Source organism: Chaetura pelagica, unplaced genomic scaffold (assembly GCF_000747805.2).
Source record: "Chaetura pelagica isolate M959 unplaced genomic scaffold, ChaPel_1.0 scaffold199, whole genome shotgun sequence".
Classification (NCBI taxonomy): Eukaryota; Metazoa; Chordata; class Aves; order Apodiformes; family Apodidae; genus Chaetura; species Chaetura pelagica.
Genome location: NW_009970714.1, coordinates 758,002 through 778,869, shown reverse-complemented (window position 1 = coordinate 778,869; position 20,868 = coordinate 758,002). Strand labels below are relative to the sequence as shown.

Genomic DNA, 20,868 nt, shown 5'->3' with positions numbered 1-20,868 from the left:
TTTTTTTTTTTTTTTTTTTTTTAAAGTAGCTGCCCTTGAGGGGCTGCACTGTAGCTGCTCTCCCAGATCTGCTGCCTCACCACAATAAATTTGCCCCCACACTCAAAATCTATTGTCAGAACATGGGAATTTTGCCATAAGTGATTTGAAGCAGCCTTGTTATTATAGAATTATTGAATGGATTTTGACTCATTTCTATCTTCAGGTCTTGTACAGAATTAGATAGTCCTTTTCATTGACTGTCATACTCATGCACTAATACTGCGTTATGACAGCAAGTAGAAAGTGAAACAAAGCTTTATATTTCAAAAATATTTCTGTTACTGATTTCTAATAGTACCACTTATTAAGTAAGCACTAGATATTTAGTCTGCAATTTATTAGGTTACATAGAAATCATATTGTTTTAGATATAATAAATATATAAAAATATTTTTTAAAAATATTTTATATATAATACTGAAGGAAACACATAGCCTGTATGTTGATTCCATTGTAAAAAGGATAAAGTTAACTTTTTAATGCCTTCCATTACTTTTATTCTAGGCTTGGAGTGACTGATAAAAATTCGAATATGAGTATGTTCTGCATTTAAAAACCTATTTTAGGGGATACATCTGCTTTGTCAAGATGCTAAGGCAATAGATTTCTTTTTTTCCTCTTGGTGGTTGACAGCTACTCCTCTCATTTTGTGATGCAATTCATGTCAGAGCTCATGGAATCCTTCCAGTGAGGTTAAGAAATACCAGGTTTTCGTTGCTCACAGTAGCATTTGTGTCTTTGAATTTTTTCTCTACTTGCAACCAAGGCGTGGGTGCCATCAGAGCTTGGCTGTTCACTACTTCCTCCACCATGGTGGTGTGATGGTATTTTGAAAAGCAAATTATACTCATCTATTAAGACAAAATCTGTTACAAGACATGTCATGTACTAAAGGTAAGAAGGTTTCAGATCAGCTGATACACTTCTCTATGAAGGAGAGACATCCTAGATGCTATATTCACTTGGCCTCCTGTGCTGAAATGTATTTGTTGACAGTAGTTTATCTCTGAAGCTTTTAGATAGTCATTAAAATGATTAGTTCTGATCCATTTAGGGTACTGAATCCCATCAATTCTTTATAATGAGGATCCATTACCTTGTACGTTTGTGCACTGCTGCAGTGATAGATTCTTACTTGTTATGGGAGTTTATAAAAGCTACAGCCATGTAAATGTAAAAGGCCTTGGTCATTATTAAATATCTCATATCCCACAAATCTTGCCTTTCCCAGACCTTCATGGCAATAAAACAACTCTGCTCTATATCATAGTCATTATTATCTTTGTGGTTTGCAACTGACTTTGAATCAAAACAAAGAACAAAGCAGTTGTGTCCTCTCAGTCTGCCCTGTTTGCAGTGAATGCCATTTGGTGCTTTGAGTCAGAACGTCCTGGTGACCTTCACAGTGCTCTCCAGGCAGAGCACAAGACCTTAACCGGGGCAATAAGGAAGCATGTGCTACTGATCAGAGTTGGATTTTATGATAGCAATTTCTTCTCAGCCAAAAGCCTATTGCTTTTATACTGGTTAGATGTGTGTGTACACACATGCTTGAATATATCGTTTATGTTGTTGTATTTGTCGTACATTTACTATATGTACTAACAGTTATTACATTTCTATACCCAGTGAGACTCAAATTAAAAAAACTAAACAAAAATACACTTTCTGACCTTTTTTTTCCCCACAAAATAGGAATATAACAGAGCCACATATGTATTATCAGCAGCCTTTCTCTATTAATCATTTTGGGTTAGATGCTGAAACAAAAATACACTTTCTGACCTTTTTTTTCTCCCAGGAATAGGAATATAACAGAGAGCCACGTATGTATTATCAGCAGCCTTTCTCTATTCATCATTTTGGGTTAGATGCTATTCCAACTTTTGGGTTCAGTGAGCTTACCTGCCATCCACCACCCTTACACAAGTGTCAGGTCCTTAAGTGAAGCTGCTGTTGCCTTTATTGATCCATGTTGAGTTCACTGTAATAAAAGGCATTTCAACATCCTTTAAACAGATTGTATGGAACCCTAACTTGTTCTTCTGCGTTAATACCTAATTAATATCTTGAATACAAGCCTGGATGCTTCTGGTGTTAAACCTCTCTTTCTAAAAGGTTCCATGTGTTCTTGAATACAAGCCTGGATGCTTCTGGTGTTTCTAAAAGGTTCCATGTGGTGTACAGCAAATGTCTTATGAGGTTATTTTTAGTTCAGCCACATATTCTGTGTGTTTTGTTCTAGGTTTTTAATATACAATAAGTTTATTTTGGTCTAAATGACTGGTTTGCAAGAGTGGACTGTTTAACACTTTCTATTCTGGATGAGAAAATGAATTTATTAAATATTTTTATGCAAGCAACTGACAGTTACTCAGATGTCATGAGACCTCCAATAGGAGGTGAGAATGTCCTTTTTTGTGCTACAGTCTTAATTTTCCATTCATGTTATGTTCATGAAAAGTGGTTTCTCTTGGCCCTACCTGCTGCTTAAATAGCAGTATTTATTTGGAATGTTAGAGTGGTATCCAATAAGCTTGCTGAGCACAAAATAATTTTCTTTGATCTTAATTTTCTCTCTTTATGCTTAGATTGGCTTGAAGTGACCTTAATCATTGAAAAATGGCTGTCACAGATTCTTTCCGTAACATGCAGAAAATAATCATTACCTATTCTTTATACAGTAGGGATTTATTTCCCTTCTTGCTCTTATATCTTGAATTTTGAAGACAGTTTATCAGGAAAGATATACTGTTCCTTCTGTGAATGGAAAAGAAAATGTTGTATGCTTGTTAAATCTGAGGAGAGATGAGTAATACTGTTCCTTCTGTGAATGGAAAAGAAAATGTACACTTGTTAAGTCTGAGGAGAGATGAGTAACCAGTTGAATTCTGTGAACAGTAGCAGGCACTGCTGAGCAATTTTGTGTCAAGTTTTATTTTATTGTTTTGCCATTTTTTTCTATCCAAGCTGTTATGTATTCACACACATACAAAAGGCAGAGTAAGAAATAATATTTTAATATTTCTTTAATTCAATTGTTACAGCAAAGTTACATTGTCTTTTTTACAGAAGGAAGAAGGATGATGTTCTACTTAATGCTGTGCTGGTACTGAGATGTAGCATTTGCTCTTAGATCTACCATAGACACATTAACCCTGAAACAATATAACTCTTCTTTGTCTCAGTTATCTTAACATATAAGCAATACTTGCCAGGAGATGTTTGACTAAATAGCATGTGGAAGGTATTAAAAAGAACAGTCAGTCTTCCCCAGTCAGGTCTTTGAATGATGGAAAAACAGCCACCAGTTGAGCCCACAGCCACAGGGTCAAGGTCTTGTAGATGGAAAATAAATAGTTATGCGAAGTCCATAATAGAAATAAGTGAAAATTATTTTACTACATCTAATGTCTGTGAGCTTTTTTCACTGCTAGTTTCTGTGTTAAGAGCAGTGTTTAGTTCTCTACTTTAGCAAGAAAATACTTTATCTGTTGCGTTTTAAGAAATTATGGAATTACTTCTGTCAAGATTAATGCAGGAATATGGCAATTTCCACAGGCCTGTAAAATTGTCACTCATATATGAAAAGTGCCTTATTTACTTGAGTAAGCCACCATTTGCTTTTTTGCATTTTTAAAATAGTTATTTATGGCTGCTTTTTACTTGAATGCCTCTGAATTTAAAAAGAAATGTTATGATGAGCAAAAACCTCCTTAAAATGCTTAGGTGATTAGCATAGTTTGACAGTCTTATGAGTGGAATAAAGAGCTCTGCACCATACCTGAAAATACAACAAATATGGGGGTGACTGACAGAAAGGAACAAATCCAAACATTGAGGGTTTGTCAAAAAATATCCAGCTAGCACTTTGGAGAAGCAAGAGCTCAAGGGCTCCTGCTCATCATGAGTCTGACACTATGTATTGGGAAGAGATTGTTCTCCCAAGTAGCCAACATCAAAGTTGATCTACTGACTTTTAGGTTTTTAATTCCTTTAATTTGGGTCTTACCTGCTCACACTTTTATGTTTAACTTGTATTTTTAACAGAATATTTTCATTAGCTTTATTCAAAGAGTGTGAACACAGTGTGGAGTTGATGGCCATCCCTTTCCATTGTGTTCTGTATCACATTAGACCTTCAATGTGATTGTAACATTCTTATTCTCAAGTAGTTTGTTTGGGTCTTCTAGCATTGTAGGTATGATAGGATCAAACCCAGGTGAGGAGTTGCACATACATCTTGCTCTCTGCATCACAAAAAAACCCCAGAAAAACCAACAAACCCAAAAGATCAACTATTTGAAGTGTTGTGATATAAAAACATGTGGTGAACTATGTCTTCTGTCAGTAGTGTCTCTGAAGCTATGTGTAGGTTGAGACTGGAGCATGGACAGCAAGACCATTATGGATGAGTCTGGAATAGGAGAAAGAAACTGAGAGTGTTGGAAATTAGGACCTAGTTTGAAGCTGGGAGAAAGAGCTACAACTCTACGAGAATTGAGTGGCTGACAAAAGCTGAGCAAGAAGTACTTTAAGAGCATTGGGACATAATGTCATGAGTGTAGTAAATGGACTTGTGGAATGGTAATGGGGAGTGCTAGGGCAGAAGGATTTGGGAGGCTTTTAGTTTTGATCTTCCAGTGTTGGTCTATAGAGTTGTTGCAGCTGTTGATAAAATGGACAGTAGGACTGCATGCATGCTTTCCAGAAACATCAGTTTCCTACTGTGGTGCATCAGAACAGGATGACTCATTTGAGGTGTTGCCCACATTCACCAAATGGACCCATCAGTTCTTATGGTATAGAGTATGAGATGCTGTAAAATGTTTCTTCAATGATAAGGACCACTGAACATTTTGTTTAAATTGTTTGGTTTATTTTATGTAACTGAGATCTGATCTGGAAAATATTATATGGCTATAATGCAGTTATTTGAGTGAAAAATTGCTTTCAGATATCTAGCCCAAGACTACTCCTTGAAACCATTTTCAAAACACTGGTGCTTATATACTTAAATTATAGCTGCTGTGGGCAGATTGGATTATACCCAACCTAAAATTTTACCTTAATCTGATTATGTTTTACCAAAGCTGGGAAGGAGCATCAGCTGTCAGGTCCCCTTTCTTGACATATGAGAGCTTTACTAATGATGGTTCATAAACCGTGTGATCAGAAGTGCTCTGAAGGAGCTACAGTTCCTTATGTCATGTTTACTGAACAGTAATGATGGAGAACACTGTAGCCTTTGCAGTATGTCTCCTTAAATTTTCTTCTAGTGCTTCTGAACAAAATGGTGAAATAACCTCTACACACCTTGCTGTCAAATACAGAAGGAAAGAAACTACAGGAATAAAGATTAGTAAATATTTGTACTTATTCTGTTGGAAAGTGGGTAGTTTTAAGAAGTTGTTTTCAAAATAATAGAAACATCTGAAATAACTAGAGTTTGTGTCTGCAGTCTTTCAGAGCTTGGTGATCCTTAGTGGCCATATCTTCTTCCTTGTGAATCTGGGAAACATTGTCATCCCACCTACAGGAACTGAAACCTAGTTAGGAAGTGACACAAACTCAGTGTGTTGTCTGAGATCACACAGAATATCTGCACAGAGCAGGGAACTGAACTAAGGATTCTCTAGGTCTGTGCCTGATTTGTAATGACTGTTTAATCCTTTGGGCTCCAGTTTTAGCACTGCTTGTATCTTCTTTTATGATTCTTCCCCATTTTTGAGGGGGGAAAAGACTGAGGTGGTGTTTGTAACTCTCAAACTGACAGACTAACCTAATTCTTGTGAAGCTCTTAATATTTTCTGAGAACCTCACAAAAATGAAATTAGATGTTAGCATTTTATGGCCAAGTCAATATCTTAATACCATAATTGGATTTGCGTTAATGTATTTTAGGTCTCCTATGTGATTAGAGATGAAGTGGAGAAATACAACCGGAATGGGGTAAATGCACTTCAGTTGGATCCAGCATTAAATAGACTCTTCACAGCAGGTCGAGACTCTATTATAAGGATATGGAGTGTCAATCAGCACAAGGTAAGTCAAGAGAGGATTGCTACATCTAAACCTACATCTTTCCAAGTTATCATTGTAGGAGGCTGTCTACTTGTGTGTATGTATGTACTCTCTTGTAACAGCTGCCAATTATTATGGTGGAAAAATAATTTTGATGTTGCTCATATTGTAACAAAATATGTGAGATTTTACCAATCTGCATTTAGGCTTATCCTCCAAAGAGCTAGTCACAGCTGAAGGAAAAAAGGTAAACATAGAATGATGTCATTTCCAGTGATAAAGGAGGCATAGAAACAGTCATTGGGGCTGTGTATATTCTGTTAGTAATGAACATACATTTTGGTGGATTGTTAACTTTGGTCAAGGAGTATTTTCTATATTCTGATGTTCTGGGAGAATAATAGGTTGTCTTCTTCCCTTTATTGTTGACCCTGATTTAAAGGAAAAAAAAGAAATACTGATCTACAAGTATAGACTTGGCAACCTGTGCCAGTGCTCAGGCACCCTCACAGTCAAAAAGTGTTTCCTGATGTTCAGAGGGAACCTCCTGTGTTTCAGTTTGTGCCCATGGCCTCTGGTCCTGCCACTTGCCACCACTGAAGAGACCCTGTCTCTTCCCTTTTTAAACTCTCCCTTCAGGTATTTGTATACACTGATGAGGTCCAACACCCCTCCAGTGCCTTCTTTTCTCCAACAGTCCCAACTCATTCAGCCTTTCTTTATAGGAGAGATGCTCCAGTCCCTTCATCATTTTTATGGTGCTTCACTGGACTCTCTCTCCACTGTGTCCACATCTGTCTTCTTCTGGGGAGCCCAGATGTGGAACCATTGTTCCAGATGTGCCTCCCCTGGTGCTGAGCAGAGGAGAAGGATCACCTTTCTCGACCTGCTGGCTATGCTTTACCTAACTCAGCCCAGGATACCATCACCTTCTTTATCTCAGGGGCACATTGCTGGCTTATGTTCATCTTGGTGTCCACCAAGACCCCCTGGTCCTTTTCTACCAAGTTGCTTTCCAGGTGCATGGCCTCCAGTGCATATGGGTATCTGGGTCCTGCTAAACAGAAGGCCAGTGTTTGGAACTTGAGCAGATTACTGGAAACCATTGCTTCCATGTGGAAGGTGCAAAATGTAAAACGTCATGAAGTTCATGACTTGGAGAAATGCTGAGAGGTCACTGGATTGTGTTTTGTTTTGCTCTTCTTCACAACATGACAGGGCCAATCCCTTTAATGAAAACCATTAGCTTGGCAGTCACTGTTGCTTTGTTTATAAGTTTTTCTGTGATACAAAACCAAAGAGTTGAAGGTGAAATAAAACATTAAATGAAATTTTGAGTTTAAAGTATATGGGAATTTGTATTTTGTGATATCTTACATAGTTGCCTAGTTCTTTTGTCTTTCAGACAAAAAAAAAGTCTGAAATAGTGACTTCAAGCACATTGATCCATTTGAAGGTGGCAGCAAATACCACAACATGATCTGATAGTCACCATCTTTTCCATTTGTGGAGAGATCTTATTTTTTTTTATTTATTTACAGCAAGACCCTTATATAGCATCTATGGAACATCACACAGATTGGGTAAATGATATTGTGCTCTGCTGCAATGGTAAAACTTGTAAGTACTGAAATGTTCGAAAGCTACAGTATTTAGAAATTCTGTATAAAAGTATATTATCTACTGCTTTAATTATTTTCCGTTTCCTTTTAGCACATAAAATGAATTTCTGGGATGTAGATTGTAAATTTGGTAAATAATGTATGCAGGTGTTTTACTGAAAAACAAAATGTTCAGATATGATTCTTTTAATCTTTTTGAAAAGAAAATTAAGGAGTAGTATGAATGTGCTCTACATTAATAAATAGTCCATTGAGGTTTACTCTTTATTCTTTCCAATTTAGTGATATCTGCTTCTTCAGATACTACTGTTAAAGTTTGGAACGCACACAAGGGATTTTGCATGTCAACACTAAGGACACATAAGGTAAAAAACATGATCTGTAAATACTATATAGCATCCTCCACAGTCTCTTAAATATTAAAATGTAGCCTTCCAATGGATAATATTGTTGATTCATGTTATATTTACTTTATTGTAGGATTATGTGAAAGCTTTAGCATATGCAAAAGATAAAGAACTGGTGGCATCTGCTGGGCTGGACAGACAGATATTCCTCTGGGATGTAAATACTCTAACAGCACTGACTGCCTCAAATAACACCGTAACAAGTAGGTACTCAAGGAGGGGAGGCAAATGAAACACATTTTATTGAGTAGAATAATCTGAGATCAATTTAAGACTGTAGATAACCAGTTTCTATGTGTACATTAAAAGTCTTACACTGGTTTTAATATGTACTCATTGAAATTATATGATAGCTGAAAAGCTAGAGCACCCAACAGTCATGGCACTTAGAGGACAGGCCTCTCTGAACATTTTTTTCCAAAGTGAAATGTGTTGGTGTTCTCTGAAAGGTGACAGAGTTCTAGGTTTAGAAGCTCTTTGCTCCTCAACTAACCTCTCTCTATAAATTTTCCCTTAGGCTATTTGTCAGTACATTTTATGGATATTATAATTTGATTGGATTAGGGTGTTTTTTATTTTACTTTTTTGTTTATATAGATACTGTAAAAAATGCAGTATCTCTCCTAAAGTAGAACTTGGTACTTTTATCTAATCTGTGTGCCAGAATAATAAAGTTAGTAGATAAACTTGGATTCAAAAACATGCAAAGTGATATTAAGCACTAAGTGCACTCTCAGCCAGTTTGATGGTCACACCAAACTGCATGGTGTGGTTGACACCCTAGCAGGAAGGGATGCCACCCAGAGGGACCTTGACAGGCTGGAAAAGTGGGTCCATGCCAACCTCATGAAGTTTGACAAGGCCAAGTGCAAGGTCGTGCACATGGGCTGGGGCAGCCCCAAGCACAAATAGAGGTTGGGCAGAGAATGGATTGACAACAACCTTGAGGAGAAACCCCTTAGGGTGCTGGTTGATGAAAAGCTCAGCATGAGCTGGCATGGGTACTTGCAGCCCAGAAAGCAGCCGTGTCCTGGGCTGCATGAAAAGAAGTGTAGCCAGCAGGTCAAGGGAGATGATTCTCCCCCTCTTCTCCGCACTCATGAGACCCCACCTGGAGTGCTATGTCCAATTCTGGTGCCCTCAGTACAGGAAAGACATGGAGCTGTTGGAGGGGGTCCACAGGATGACCACAAAGATGCTCACAGGGCTGGAGCAGCTCTGCTCTGAAGACAGGCTGAGAGAGTTGGGTTTGTTCACCTGGAGAATGCTCCAGGGAGGCTTTAAAGCACCTTCCAGTACCTGAAGGGGCTACAGGAAAGCTGGAGAGGAATGTTTTACAAGGACTTGGAGTGATAGAATGCAGGGTAATTGTTTTAAGCTGGAAGAGGGCAGATTTAAGTTAGACATTAGGAAGAAATTGTTTAGTGTGAGGGTGGTGAGACACTGGAACAGGTTGCTCAGGGAAGCTGTGGCTGCCCCATCCCTGGCAGTGTTCAAGGCCAGGTTGAATGGGGCTTGAAGCGGTGTGGTCTGATGGTAGGAGTCCCTGCCCATGCAGAGGAGTTGAAACTGGATGATCTGTAAGATCCCTTCCAACTCAAACCATTCTAGGATTCTGTGATGTGATAAGCACTAGTTACATATGAGGATAGCCTGCTAGAGGGATCTCATTCACTAATTAGAGATTAGAAGGGGAAACTGTCTGTAGGCTTACCAGGGTTAATCCTTAATGTCATCATTCTTTGAAAAGTGTTCTGTCCTGCATCTCTATCCCAGTTAAGGACATTACCTTTTGAGATCTTTCCCCATAGTGCAGTTCCAGTGCTGTTTGCTTAGACTACTCAAGATAGAGCTGGTTAAATTTCTCTTCCTGGAAGTATGACAGCAGTCTTCAAATTCAGTTACATTTAATTAATTAAGCGAATAACACATCTTATTCATTATCATCCTGGGTTTTATTGCTTATTTTCCAATATATTGTTATAGAAAGAGATGTAGTTTGACCACAGTGTGTTTTGGTGCTTGTAGGAAGGTTGGAAAAACAGTGTTTCAAGTGACTGATCTTTTGTTCTACACTTAGTGTTTGATAAATGTTCAAACAGCAGCAGAGTCTCAGGTTCATTGTGTGGGAGAAAAAACTTCTTGCTACACTGCCACACTTGGATTTTCTAAATAAGGCTGCTTGCTTCCTCATTCATAGGTTAAGAATGACTCCAGAAGGATCTGCAAAAGGATAATTAGGAATTGGCACAACAGACTTTTAAGAAATTTTGGGAATATGTAGTCCTGTAAAAAAGACGCAGACGTGGAGTGGTTTTGGTGTGGTTTTTTGAATTAGACTTTGGGCTAATTCTGAAAAGTGTTTTAATTTTATGGGTGTGGTTGCTTCTAAAACTAAAGGTGCATGTGGTGGGCAGAACTGTCAGTTTTGCATAGGACTTCTGAAGTCCAGTGTAGCCTTAAGCTGGCATGTCTTTGTAGTCTTCAGAAGAGAAGGCTTGGAGTGAGCTGTGCTGGCCTGCAGGACAGTATTGGTAGCCTATGACTACACATAACTAAATAGACTTTCCTTCTATCTCCCAGAAGTTTTCTTGCCCTGAAAATAGAATTATTTTATCACCAAACTTTGATGATAACTCTAAGTTATGCTATCTTCTGCTTGAACAGGGATTTTTTGAAAAAAAGAAAATAGTTCATTTTCTGGCTCACTGGATTTTTTTGGGGGTAGAAAAAAAAAAAAGATTTCTTTAACACTTCGTCAGTAATGCACAATCTAAATGATTCAAGTGAATAATGAGTAGGAGACAGGGAGTACTGAGGAGCTGATGCTTGTTTTCAGCCCAAGATCAAATGGAAGTGGAAGCATTACCTCTAAGATGACAGAAATAAATTTGCATTTCTAGAGTTAGAACAATAATTCTTCATAAGGGGGGGAAGGGAAACTAGGGGGAGTTGTTTTTCTTTCTAGTGCTCCCATCTAACAGTGTTTCTGTAGGAAGAACACAGTTTATGTCCTTAAAGAAGCTGGTTTTCCTCATTCCTTTCAAACAGTATTGATTTCTCAATGTGCAAATGAGGAATGTTTGTAAGCATGACTTTCCTACCTGATTGTAGGGAAGCAGCAACATGAAAAGGAGCCCTGTTTTTAAAGAGCCTCTTCATCAGCATAGCCACAATTTAAATTAAGTGGAGAGATTTTGCTTTTGAGTGATAGTCCCTTCCAGAAGAGGGTGTAGTTGAGCTTTGCTTTTGTTCTTGCATAAATTTTGCTTGTGTACACTGAAGTTTCTCCCATTCCTGATCTCCAGCTTGTGATAACTGTACATTATCCTTTCATACATTATCATGGTTGTTGAACAATGTGCTAACCTTCAAGAGTTTTCAGTTCACCTTTTTATCTTTGACTATTCTCTGGGGGACACTGGTAGACTACCACTTTATTTTGGCTACAAATAATAGATTTCATTTGAAACTTTATATTTGGATAGCTATAGCTAGTGGGTAAGAGGACTCTGAAGTAAAGCTGCATAGTTCTTCACTGTGACAAAAAATTTATGATATTGGGTCACAAATACTGTGTTAGAAACTTCTTTCCATTATATACATAAATCATATTATGAAGCTTTTTGCTGGCAATGCATTTTGTTGCTATTCTCAGCCTTTTTGGCTACTGACTGAATGGTTTTGAGGCTTGATGAAGTGCCTGATGGTGCTCTCTGTATAGATGATTTTCCCGCACTTGAGGGGTTGTTACTTAAATCTGTCTAAAAGTAGATTAGCCTTGATGGTATAGAAGTCCTCAACTCTGATGGCAGTTGTGATGCTAAGGAGTTGCCATGTGTTTTTCCCAAACAAAGGCAGCATCCCTGCTCAAGTAACACTTTTCAACACTGCAGTGTAACTTAAGTAATCACCTCTGCTGAACTAAAAGAGCCTTCAACATATAATGTAGAATTTTACTGCTCAGGTTGGAAAAAAAATCTTTGCATTTAAATCGAAATACTGTGTATAAGAACACATACAAGTATCATTCTCTAATAAGTACCTCAAGAGTCCTGGCACTGAATTGTGGTACCTGAAGGGCACCAGGATTGTAATGATCATAAGTCTGAGGGGTTACTTTGTGTTTTTCAACAACAGATTAAGAATCAGGGTGGGGTTTTCCTGGCAATATGCTGGTTTATAGTCTTTGTGTTTTTTTAAAGCAACTCTTTATATGGGGCGAAGTGGCACTATTTTCATGGATCAAAGGGTATTAAAATCCCATAAAATACTGTTTCTGAGTGAGTAAGTATGTTTTTCAAATGACATCACTGAAAGGGGAAATGTCAATTTTATTTTACAATAGCTTCTTCCCTGAGTGGGAACAAAGACTCTATCTACAGCCTTGCGATGAATCAAATGGGAACAGTTATTGTATCAGGGTCCACTGAAAAGGTAAGCAAAAATCTGGTAAGGCTCATTCCAGTTGCATTTAAATGTTAGTATAATGAGATAGTTTCATTCATTTTCCACTGTCTAATGTAAAAATTAAAATAGAATACACCAGCAAAACATCTGAGAGGATTCTCAGAATCTTTTTTTAACCTACATCACACTATCCTGTTCCAGTCACTTCCATTCTTTATTTTCTTCAGAAGACAGAAAAAGCCAGAACAAATGAAATTAAAATCAAGCAAAGAAAATCACATCTGATACTTAGAGATACATACTCTCTAGTTATGTCTGTGTTGTTCTAATGAAGTATGTTTTTGGTGATGGATGTCTGCATGTTTGAAGTAAGGGTCAGTTTATTTGGAAGGACATGATTTTCTGTAGAGAAAATGCAGTGGTGGGAAGAGTACTGTTCATACCAGTTATCCAATGTCTATTTATGTAGGTTCTAAGGGTGTGGGATCCAAGAACTTGTGCAAAACTAATGAAACTCAAAGGGCACACGGACAATGTAAAAGCTTTGCTGTTGAACAGAGATGGCACCCAGGTATGTGCTTTAGCTTGATACAAAGGCATTTTACAGAAGGCAAAAATGTCTTTGTTCTTTTTCAGTATAATTATTTGTGTCAGAGATGACGGAAGGTAGTTTAACAAGTATTTTACAGACACTTGGTGGTAAAGGGAGGGAGGCTGGTGGGTGAAAGCTCTGGGTTATTACAGGTCCATCTTGGCATAGAGGGGGGTGGTTTTACATAAAATGTCTCAGGTTTGACAACAGTGCTCTTGATTCCCCTCCCACCCAGGTAGGGAAGGAGAGAAAGAAAAAGAGAGCAACTTTACTGGATTGAAAACTAAACTACACAGCTTTAATTAAACACTAATGATAAAAGAAAATATAGACAATTATATACAAATGTGTTCAGGGATGTGCAAAAGCCTCTTGCCTCCCCCCACCCCCAGCAACTCCCACAGCATCTCCTGAGCTGCCAGCAGTCCTGAAAAACCGTGGACTGCTGCTGGAGAAAGCTCAGAGTGATGAGGGTCAGGAGAACTCCAGCCTGGGGGTTGATGGTGATGGATGGACGGAGTCCTCCCCAGACGCTGGCCATGGACAGAAGAGAAGGGAAGAAGAAGCAGGAAGGAAGATGTCTCTAACCTTCCTCTGAGCTTACATAGATATATGGGATGGAATATCTCTGGCCAATTTTACTGTCTAACTCAGCCTCCTACGGGGGTGTCATAGATCTCCCTCTAGTGTCTGAGACGTCAGAGTGAAGGTGCCCCAGCAGTTACAAAAACGTTCCACTGTTATCAGTCTTAGTTGGAACACTGTGGTACTAGTTTAAATAAAGTTTACTGAAGGGAAAAAAAAAAAAATGGTAAAAGGAAAATTGGCTTCATCCTGACTCAAATCAGGACAGTCTGGAAAGTGTGACTGAAGTTGTTAACTGCCAGTCTTCATTTAGTCTTAATGGAGAAAATATAACCATAAGAATGATGAGAGTTTTTAATGGAAAAAAAAATTCAAAATACTTAAATACCTGCTTGATTTAAGTATGATGATGGTTGTTGCTCAGTGTCTTTCAGGCAGCTCTGATGGGACTATCCGGCTGTGGTCCCTTGGGCAGCAGAGATGTATTGCCACATACCGAGTCCATGATGAAGGTGTTTGGGCTCTGCAGGTCAATGAAGCCTTCACTCATGTTTATTCAGGAGGAAGAGACAGGAAGATTTATTGTACAGATTTACGAAATCCTGATATCCGTGTGCTTATCTGTGAAGAAAAGGCACCAGTTCTTAAGGTATTTAATTCAGAGAATCACAGAATGGTTGAGGTCAGAAGGGCCCTTTGGAGATCATCTGGTCCAATATCCCTGAGTAAGGAGGGCCACCGAGAGCTGATAGCCCAGGTCCAGATGGCCTGGTCATTCAAAAGTCCAGATGGCTTTTGAATATCTCTAATGATGGAGACTTCACAGCCTCTCTGGGCAACTTCTTCCAGTGCTGAGTCACTCTCGCAGTATAAAAGTTTCATTGTGTTGCATGTTGTCTAATGAAATACTGGCCTGAGGTAGAAGCCGATAATGTGTTTCCTACACCACATCTTCAGAATATTGGCTTTGTCTCCTAAATCACATCTGAAATTTAATTGTCTGAAGAAGATAAATGCCTGGAAGCTACCTAATATATGTAAATTCAAGTATTACTGAAATTGAATATGCATCAAACATGAAGAGTTGTTTTACCAGACTCTAGGATGGTTTTAAGAGAGGAAGCTGGTATTGCCAAGGCTTTAGACAAAAATGGCTGTTCCTTAGCAGCAATATGTATGCACTGGACAGTTAGAATATGTTGCATACTCATGGGACCCAGGAGTAAAACTTCCTGTGGGATTTTTGAACACCTAAATGTGATGTTTTCTTAACTGGAGAAAACTGCATGCACAAGTCTGAGTCTTCTGAAGAAATGCTTTTGGGAATTTTTTTACTCTCTGTAACTCCAGATGACAAGAGCTTGGAAGCATGGAGGTGTGTGAGTAGTGTGTGACTGAAAGAGATTCCAGCATATAAGCAATCTGTCTTTTTGTGAGTGAACTCTATTGGCTTAATATGTTCAGATAAAATCCCAGTTATATTAATGTAGCATTTCAGTTCAAAATTGAAAAGGAAAGCTGTGGTCAGCTGTACAAAGATCAGAAGAGGTCTTCTAAGATCTTAGCTACAGTGATTCATTGTCATCCAAGAAATGTGACAGCCAAGCCAAATGTAGAAAGTTCTGCTTTTTCAATAGTACAGAATTTCTTATGTTCTTTTTTTAACCGTGTGAAATATTGAATGCAAAGTAATTCAGAAAATATTGTACTTACGAAACTGTCCGTTAGACAAGATTGCATCATGCTAGAAAAACTGTTAGTACTGATGTGGAGGTACATTGCATCTACTATTGCCCATGTCCAGAATTTACTTACTAAATATCTGAAACAATCTCTGTGGAGTTTCAAAATTTGCATTTCAGTTATTTTTCTTTTAAACTTGGTATTTCTTCAGTAAACTGAAAGTAGTGCTGTTTCTGAGATACTTCCAAGTGTGGGAACAGGTCTACTCTGAGGAAATACTAATAAAACAATGGAAAATTAGGTTAAGTGTGCCTGAAAGTATCTTTGGTTTCATTACTTAGATGGAACTTGATAGATCAGCTGATCCTCCTCCAGCTCTTTGGGTTGCAACAACTAAATCCTCTGTGAATAAATGGGTAAGTGATGCATTTTACATTCTGTGAATTAAATGAGGTAGTCATGGCATTTGCAGTCTTGGTTTGGGAACTGTGGGGCTGTTGCTTGCAATCTGACTATGACTTGCTATAATCTGAAAGCTCTCTTTTTAAAAAGTTGTAAAATGCTAATGTTGAAGTTGATCAAAAGACATTAAGATTTGAATGACTTCCTTTGCTCTCTATTTATGCTGCTTTCAGAAATAAATTCACTAATTCAGAAATAAATCTTACTCAGCACTGGACATTTAGCATCTAATTAGCAGTATGAGCTGGCAGTTGTTACAGATAAAGTTTATAGATTATTTTGAATATGTCATTATTTTGTTTCTTTCTTTAGACTTTGAAGGGAATTCATAATTTTAGAGCATCTGGAGATTATGATAATGATTGTACCAATCCTATACCACCCCTATGTACACAGCCTGACCAAGTTATAAAAGGTAAACAGCAGTTTTCCAGAGTCCCTTCTAAAATCTGTTACCATTAGCAGAAATGGTAGATCTTTAAGTCTCCAGTTTTTAGGTGCTTGGTACTGTGATGTCAACCAAAACAAATGGTTATCAACTATCTAGTGTTAGCCACAGTTAAAATAGTTTTTAAACTTTAGTGATCCAAGTCATACATAAAATAGTGAAACCAAAGACCAATCACACATGTTCTTTTGTGCAGTTTAATTTAATGGAATACAAGGGGGGAAAAAAAAGAATTACTGTAGTGACCTTGATTCTTGTTTGTTTGCCAGGTGGTGCTAGTATTATTCAGTGCCACATTCTTAATGACAAGAGACACATATTAACCAAAGACACAAATAATAATGTGGCATACTGGGATGTCTTGAAGGTAAGTATATGGTTTTGGATTAAATATCTGCTGTTGAATGATTAATTCCTGCCTTTCATTATATATTATTTTTAAAGCATGAGATCTGTCACAAGACACAATGCAGATTGCTTTTAGGAAGGGGAGGGGGCATTTCTGAGCTTTTCTGCATCTTTGCCTAACATGAGGCTAGGGATTCATGCTCTTCATGCACTTGAAATCAGACTCTTGAGTTCTCTTCTGAAAATAGTAAGGTTTATTTTGATTGGGTTTTGTTTTGAAGAGGGCTTTTAGAGGCCCATGGGCACGTCTGCCCAGTGCAGGATGTAATAGTATAAGAAGCTTAGCCTGCAAAAGGGAAAGCTGTGCTTCATGTCCTGCTACAAACCCACAGATCCCAAGAGAGTGTGCTGAGTACTAGTCTGTGGAGTAGTGTGAGAGCATGAACTTGCCTCTTCCCTTGTTAGCTGGCAGGAAGGCAGGACTGGAAGAAAAGTTGGTAGAAGGAAGCATGGCTCCCACCTAGAGTAGCTTATTCCTGTGGGAAGAGAGAGACTTGGCATGGCATTTCTTCATCTTGCTTTACCAGTGGTTGGTCAGAGGGAAACAACTGAAGAGAGAAAGGACTGGAATCCTAGATGAGCAAGATGGTCAGTAATTTCTTCTGTGGCAAAAGCCTGTTTGACATTCTAAATCTTTAGTTCATCTTGAGCTGTGCAGTGCTCCAGCCAGGATTCAGGAATGAAGTGAAGCACACTCAGCTAACTTAACTGAGTTGCTGACTGAAGTGACAAAGAACAGAATTTAGTTGGAGGATGTAGTTTTGTACTAAAAATTGTCTCGATGACTTGTGGTAAAGTTGAATAGGTTTTCTTTCTTTTGGTTTGCAATTGGTATATATTTAATTACAACATTAGATGTCTGGAGCTAAGTCAAATGCTATTGTTAATTTGTACTTTCATTCAGTTTTCTTTCTCTTTTGCTAGTAAGGGTTTCAGAAACATCTCTTAGATATATTTAAATACTTGTTCACTTTAGAGATGGGGTTACTTGCCACGTCAAAGTGTCATCTTATGTGTGGGATCACTGCACTCTAAAGCTGAGACTCTTTTTTGAGGATGCTGGAAGAGGGAGGTTTTCTTATCTGTGGCTACACTCTCCAATCTTTGCTTCCTGTAAATTTTCCTGGATTTTGAGGAAATAAGTCTTGCAAGGTTACAATACTTAGACTTTGCTTAAAACACGTGTCTTAGGTGCCAGGATGACTCTGCAAGTGGATTACAAGAATTTGGATGTTAACAGACTGACTTGAGGAATTTCGGAAGTCAAAGTAAAATAGAACAGATAAGCTAAAACAGGAAAAAAGAATCTGCACACAAATTCACTCACTGCTGTTCTCATTGCAATAGCTGAGCTGAATTTGTTTCTAGATCTGCAACAAATGCTGGTGCTTGATAGAGACTTGTACTGAAATGTTGACACTGATGAGGAGAACTTCAGAAATTTGAACCTTTAACTCGTGTGTTTCTGGACTCACAATTTTAAAAATTGTACATTTCTTTTGGTGTGCAGGCATGTAAAGTTGAAGACCTTGGGAAAGTAGATTTTGAAGAAGAAATTAAGAAGAGGTTTAAAATGGTGTATGTGCCAAACTGGTTCTCAGTAGACTTGAAAACTGGGGTGAGACACAGCTCCTAAATCTATTGTTCTAGTGTCACATGTCATGAATTTTCATACCCTGTTTGTTCACGGTTGTTTTAGTGTGCTACAAGTTTTGAAGAATGATCACAATTTATCTGATAGATTAGATTTAATTTGAAGCCAAACAGCAAATTTTACCTCACTTCTTAATAATCTGTGAGACAGATTGTTTAGGTTTTTTTTTCCCTGATGGTATGGTCAGTTTAAATCCACCAATACAAATTTTGAATAGTTTGGTAAACAAAGTGTGCTGTGATGTATTTAGAAATCCTTTGTTTTGTATTCTCAGCTAAGTATGAATAAAATAAATTTATACTTGCTTCATACAAAGTAATTATTGCATTCCTCTTCCTGGTGGTCTTTTTCCAACAGATGTTGACAATTACTTTGGATGAAAGTGACTGCTTTGCAGCCTGGGTTTCAGCAAAGGATGCTGGATTTAGCAGTCCAGATGGTTCTGATCCAAAATGTAAGTTTTAACTAATATTAGTGTCTTATTGAGACAAACAAGCAGAATAAATTCCAGGATCTATGTTTCAAAGTATTTTAGTGCCACATCTGTCAGTAGCTGGCTGGATTTTTGGGTTTATTTTCTTGAGACTAAATTCTGCAGAAAATTCTCCAGTGAGAATATTTACTTTTTTTTTTGGAAACATTTCAGTCCTTTAAGTATTTAACTTGGTTTGAAACCTTCAAGAAGCAAAAGGGGAGAAGCAATAGTCCTAAAGTTGGAACTACATACTTAATCTAGAGAGTGTTACAGCATGTGAGTGATCCAACAGTAATGATTCTAAAATCAGCTTTCTCTGTAAGGTTATAACTTACAGCTCTGTGATCATGATAAACAGATTTCTGTGCCCATAGTATGTTTTGGGAACAGAACTACTCAAACTTGTGGGAAGGTTTTCAGCTGTGGCTCAAACATGGAATATTGTGATGCCAGTGGGTTTTGTGTAACTGAGTTCTACTTTGCTCTGTCTTGACAGTAAATCTTGGGGGGCTTCTGCTACAAGCACTGCTGGAGTATTGGCCTAGAACACATATCAATCCAATGGATGAAGAAGAAAATGAAATCAATCACGGTTAGCATTTTAGTATTTTCCTTTTCAAGGATCTGCTAATACATTCTGTTAGTTTCTACATTTTTAAGAGATAAAATTTTTCTTGCTGTCTTAAAGCTGGCTCTGTAAACTCATGTTTCTTAATGCTTTTAAATTTGCTCCTCAGAATTTGCTGAGTTTTCTTCTTTTGAAAGTGTCAGCAAAAGAACTTAAGAACTCTAGTCCATAAAAAAGGAGATGAGTAGATGAATCTGAATGTAGAGAAATGTGACGCCTTGATGAAAAACAGTTACTGGCAAAACTAAGGCTTGACTTGGAAAAGAAACAGCCTGTAGATAATGACAGCAAAGAGCAATAGTTCAGTTATTCAACATTAGCCAGCATTTTCTTGACATAATTCCAATTTGCTTCTAGGTATTATGAGCAACATAAAATAAAGATTTATTTGAAAAAAATATATTCAGTGGTTATTAGAATAATGCATGAGTGAAGTCTGTACAAAAGCAACTGAAAGAGGGGTCTTTGAAGGTAATGATGTGAAGTCTAATCAGGCAGGACATAAAAAGCACAGCTGTGTGAAATGTAAGATAATGGTTCCGTTTGGCAGAATAAAAGGGACCATGTAACTCCTAAACTGGTGGATTATTTTGAAATTAATTCAACCTAGATGAGGGTTAACTGAAAAGTTTTATCTTTGGGAATTACATTTTACAGATAATGCAATTAAGAAAATTGTAAGTCCAGCAACAGCTTTCCATATTCTGACAAAGATTGAGCCAAGAGTTAGCTGCTTTCTTCTTTCAAAAATGATGTCCATGGAGGGTTCCAGCACTTGGCAGGCTTTTCTGGATCAAGTTGCTGATTCTCATATTTTTAATGTGTTCACAGTCTACAGTTTGAGTGCAGACAATATATGGGAGGTGTAACTCAGGCTTTTGTAGCTTTGGAACATTGTTGCTGCATTTCTTATTGCTGTGAATAATTGTGGATTACTGTAATGGTTAGAATATTTACTGCAAAATCAGTCTTAATTTTCCCTTTCAAAATTACCAGTTGAGAAACTGACACTGAACAGTGACTTAAGAAAATAAAGTGTATCTGTTGGACTTGGAAATTTGTGCAAAGAGAAAAGATCTTAAACATATGTGTGTGTGTGTGGTATTGTAGTGTAATTAGTGTAAATACTGCAGTGTAATCAAGAAAAACTTTGTCAAGAGATAGGAAGGCATCTAAAGACTTCTGTATGGTGTTTCAAGATTTGAGAATTATGACTAGAAGCTGGGCTCTTCAAGAGGTACATAAATAATGCTGATTTTTCTTTAGTTGTACCCTGAGTATCTGACGTGGAATCAGGTTCTTCAGTGTTTGAAGACCATCCTGGTATAACTAGCTAAAATAAAATGAATTTAGAATGTTATAACTTCAAGGAAATGTGAGTCTTACTAGTAAGCTGACTTACTAGTATATTCTTACTAGTAAACTATT

The 20,868-nt window shown here is 37.7% G+C and overlaps 1 protein-coding gene across 1 annotated transcript in view; it reads left to right on the top strand.

Moving 5' to 3' along the window:
- The window catches only part of WDR48 (WD repeat domain 48), a 54,208-nt gene that overhangs the window by 11,405 nt on the left and 21,935 nt on the right, over positions 1-20,868 (top strand). Inside the window, exons 2-15 of the mRNA XM_010006012.1 lie at positions 5,947-6,087; positions 7,608-7,686; positions 7,971-8,053; positions 8,169-8,298; positions 12,444-12,532; positions 12,975-13,076; positions 14,107-14,331; positions 15,707-15,781; positions 16,140-16,242; positions 16,545-16,642; positions 18,194-18,301; positions 18,695-18,791; positions 19,309-19,404; positions 20,098-20,305. Coding sequence (XP_010004314.1) covers positions 5,947-6,087; positions 7,608-7,686; positions 7,971-8,053; positions 8,169-8,298; positions 12,444-12,532; positions 12,975-13,076; positions 14,107-14,331; positions 15,707-15,781; positions 16,140-16,242; positions 16,545-16,642; positions 18,194-18,301; positions 18,695-18,791; positions 19,309-19,404; positions 20,098-20,305 — 1,634 coding nt within the window. The remainder of the gene's footprint in view (positions 1-5,946; positions 6,088-7,607; positions 7,687-7,970; positions 8,054-8,168; positions 8,299-12,443; positions 12,533-12,974; positions 13,077-14,106; positions 14,332-15,706; positions 15,782-16,139; positions 16,243-16,544; positions 16,643-18,193; positions 18,302-18,694; positions 18,792-19,308; positions 19,405-20,097; positions 20,306-20,868) is intronic.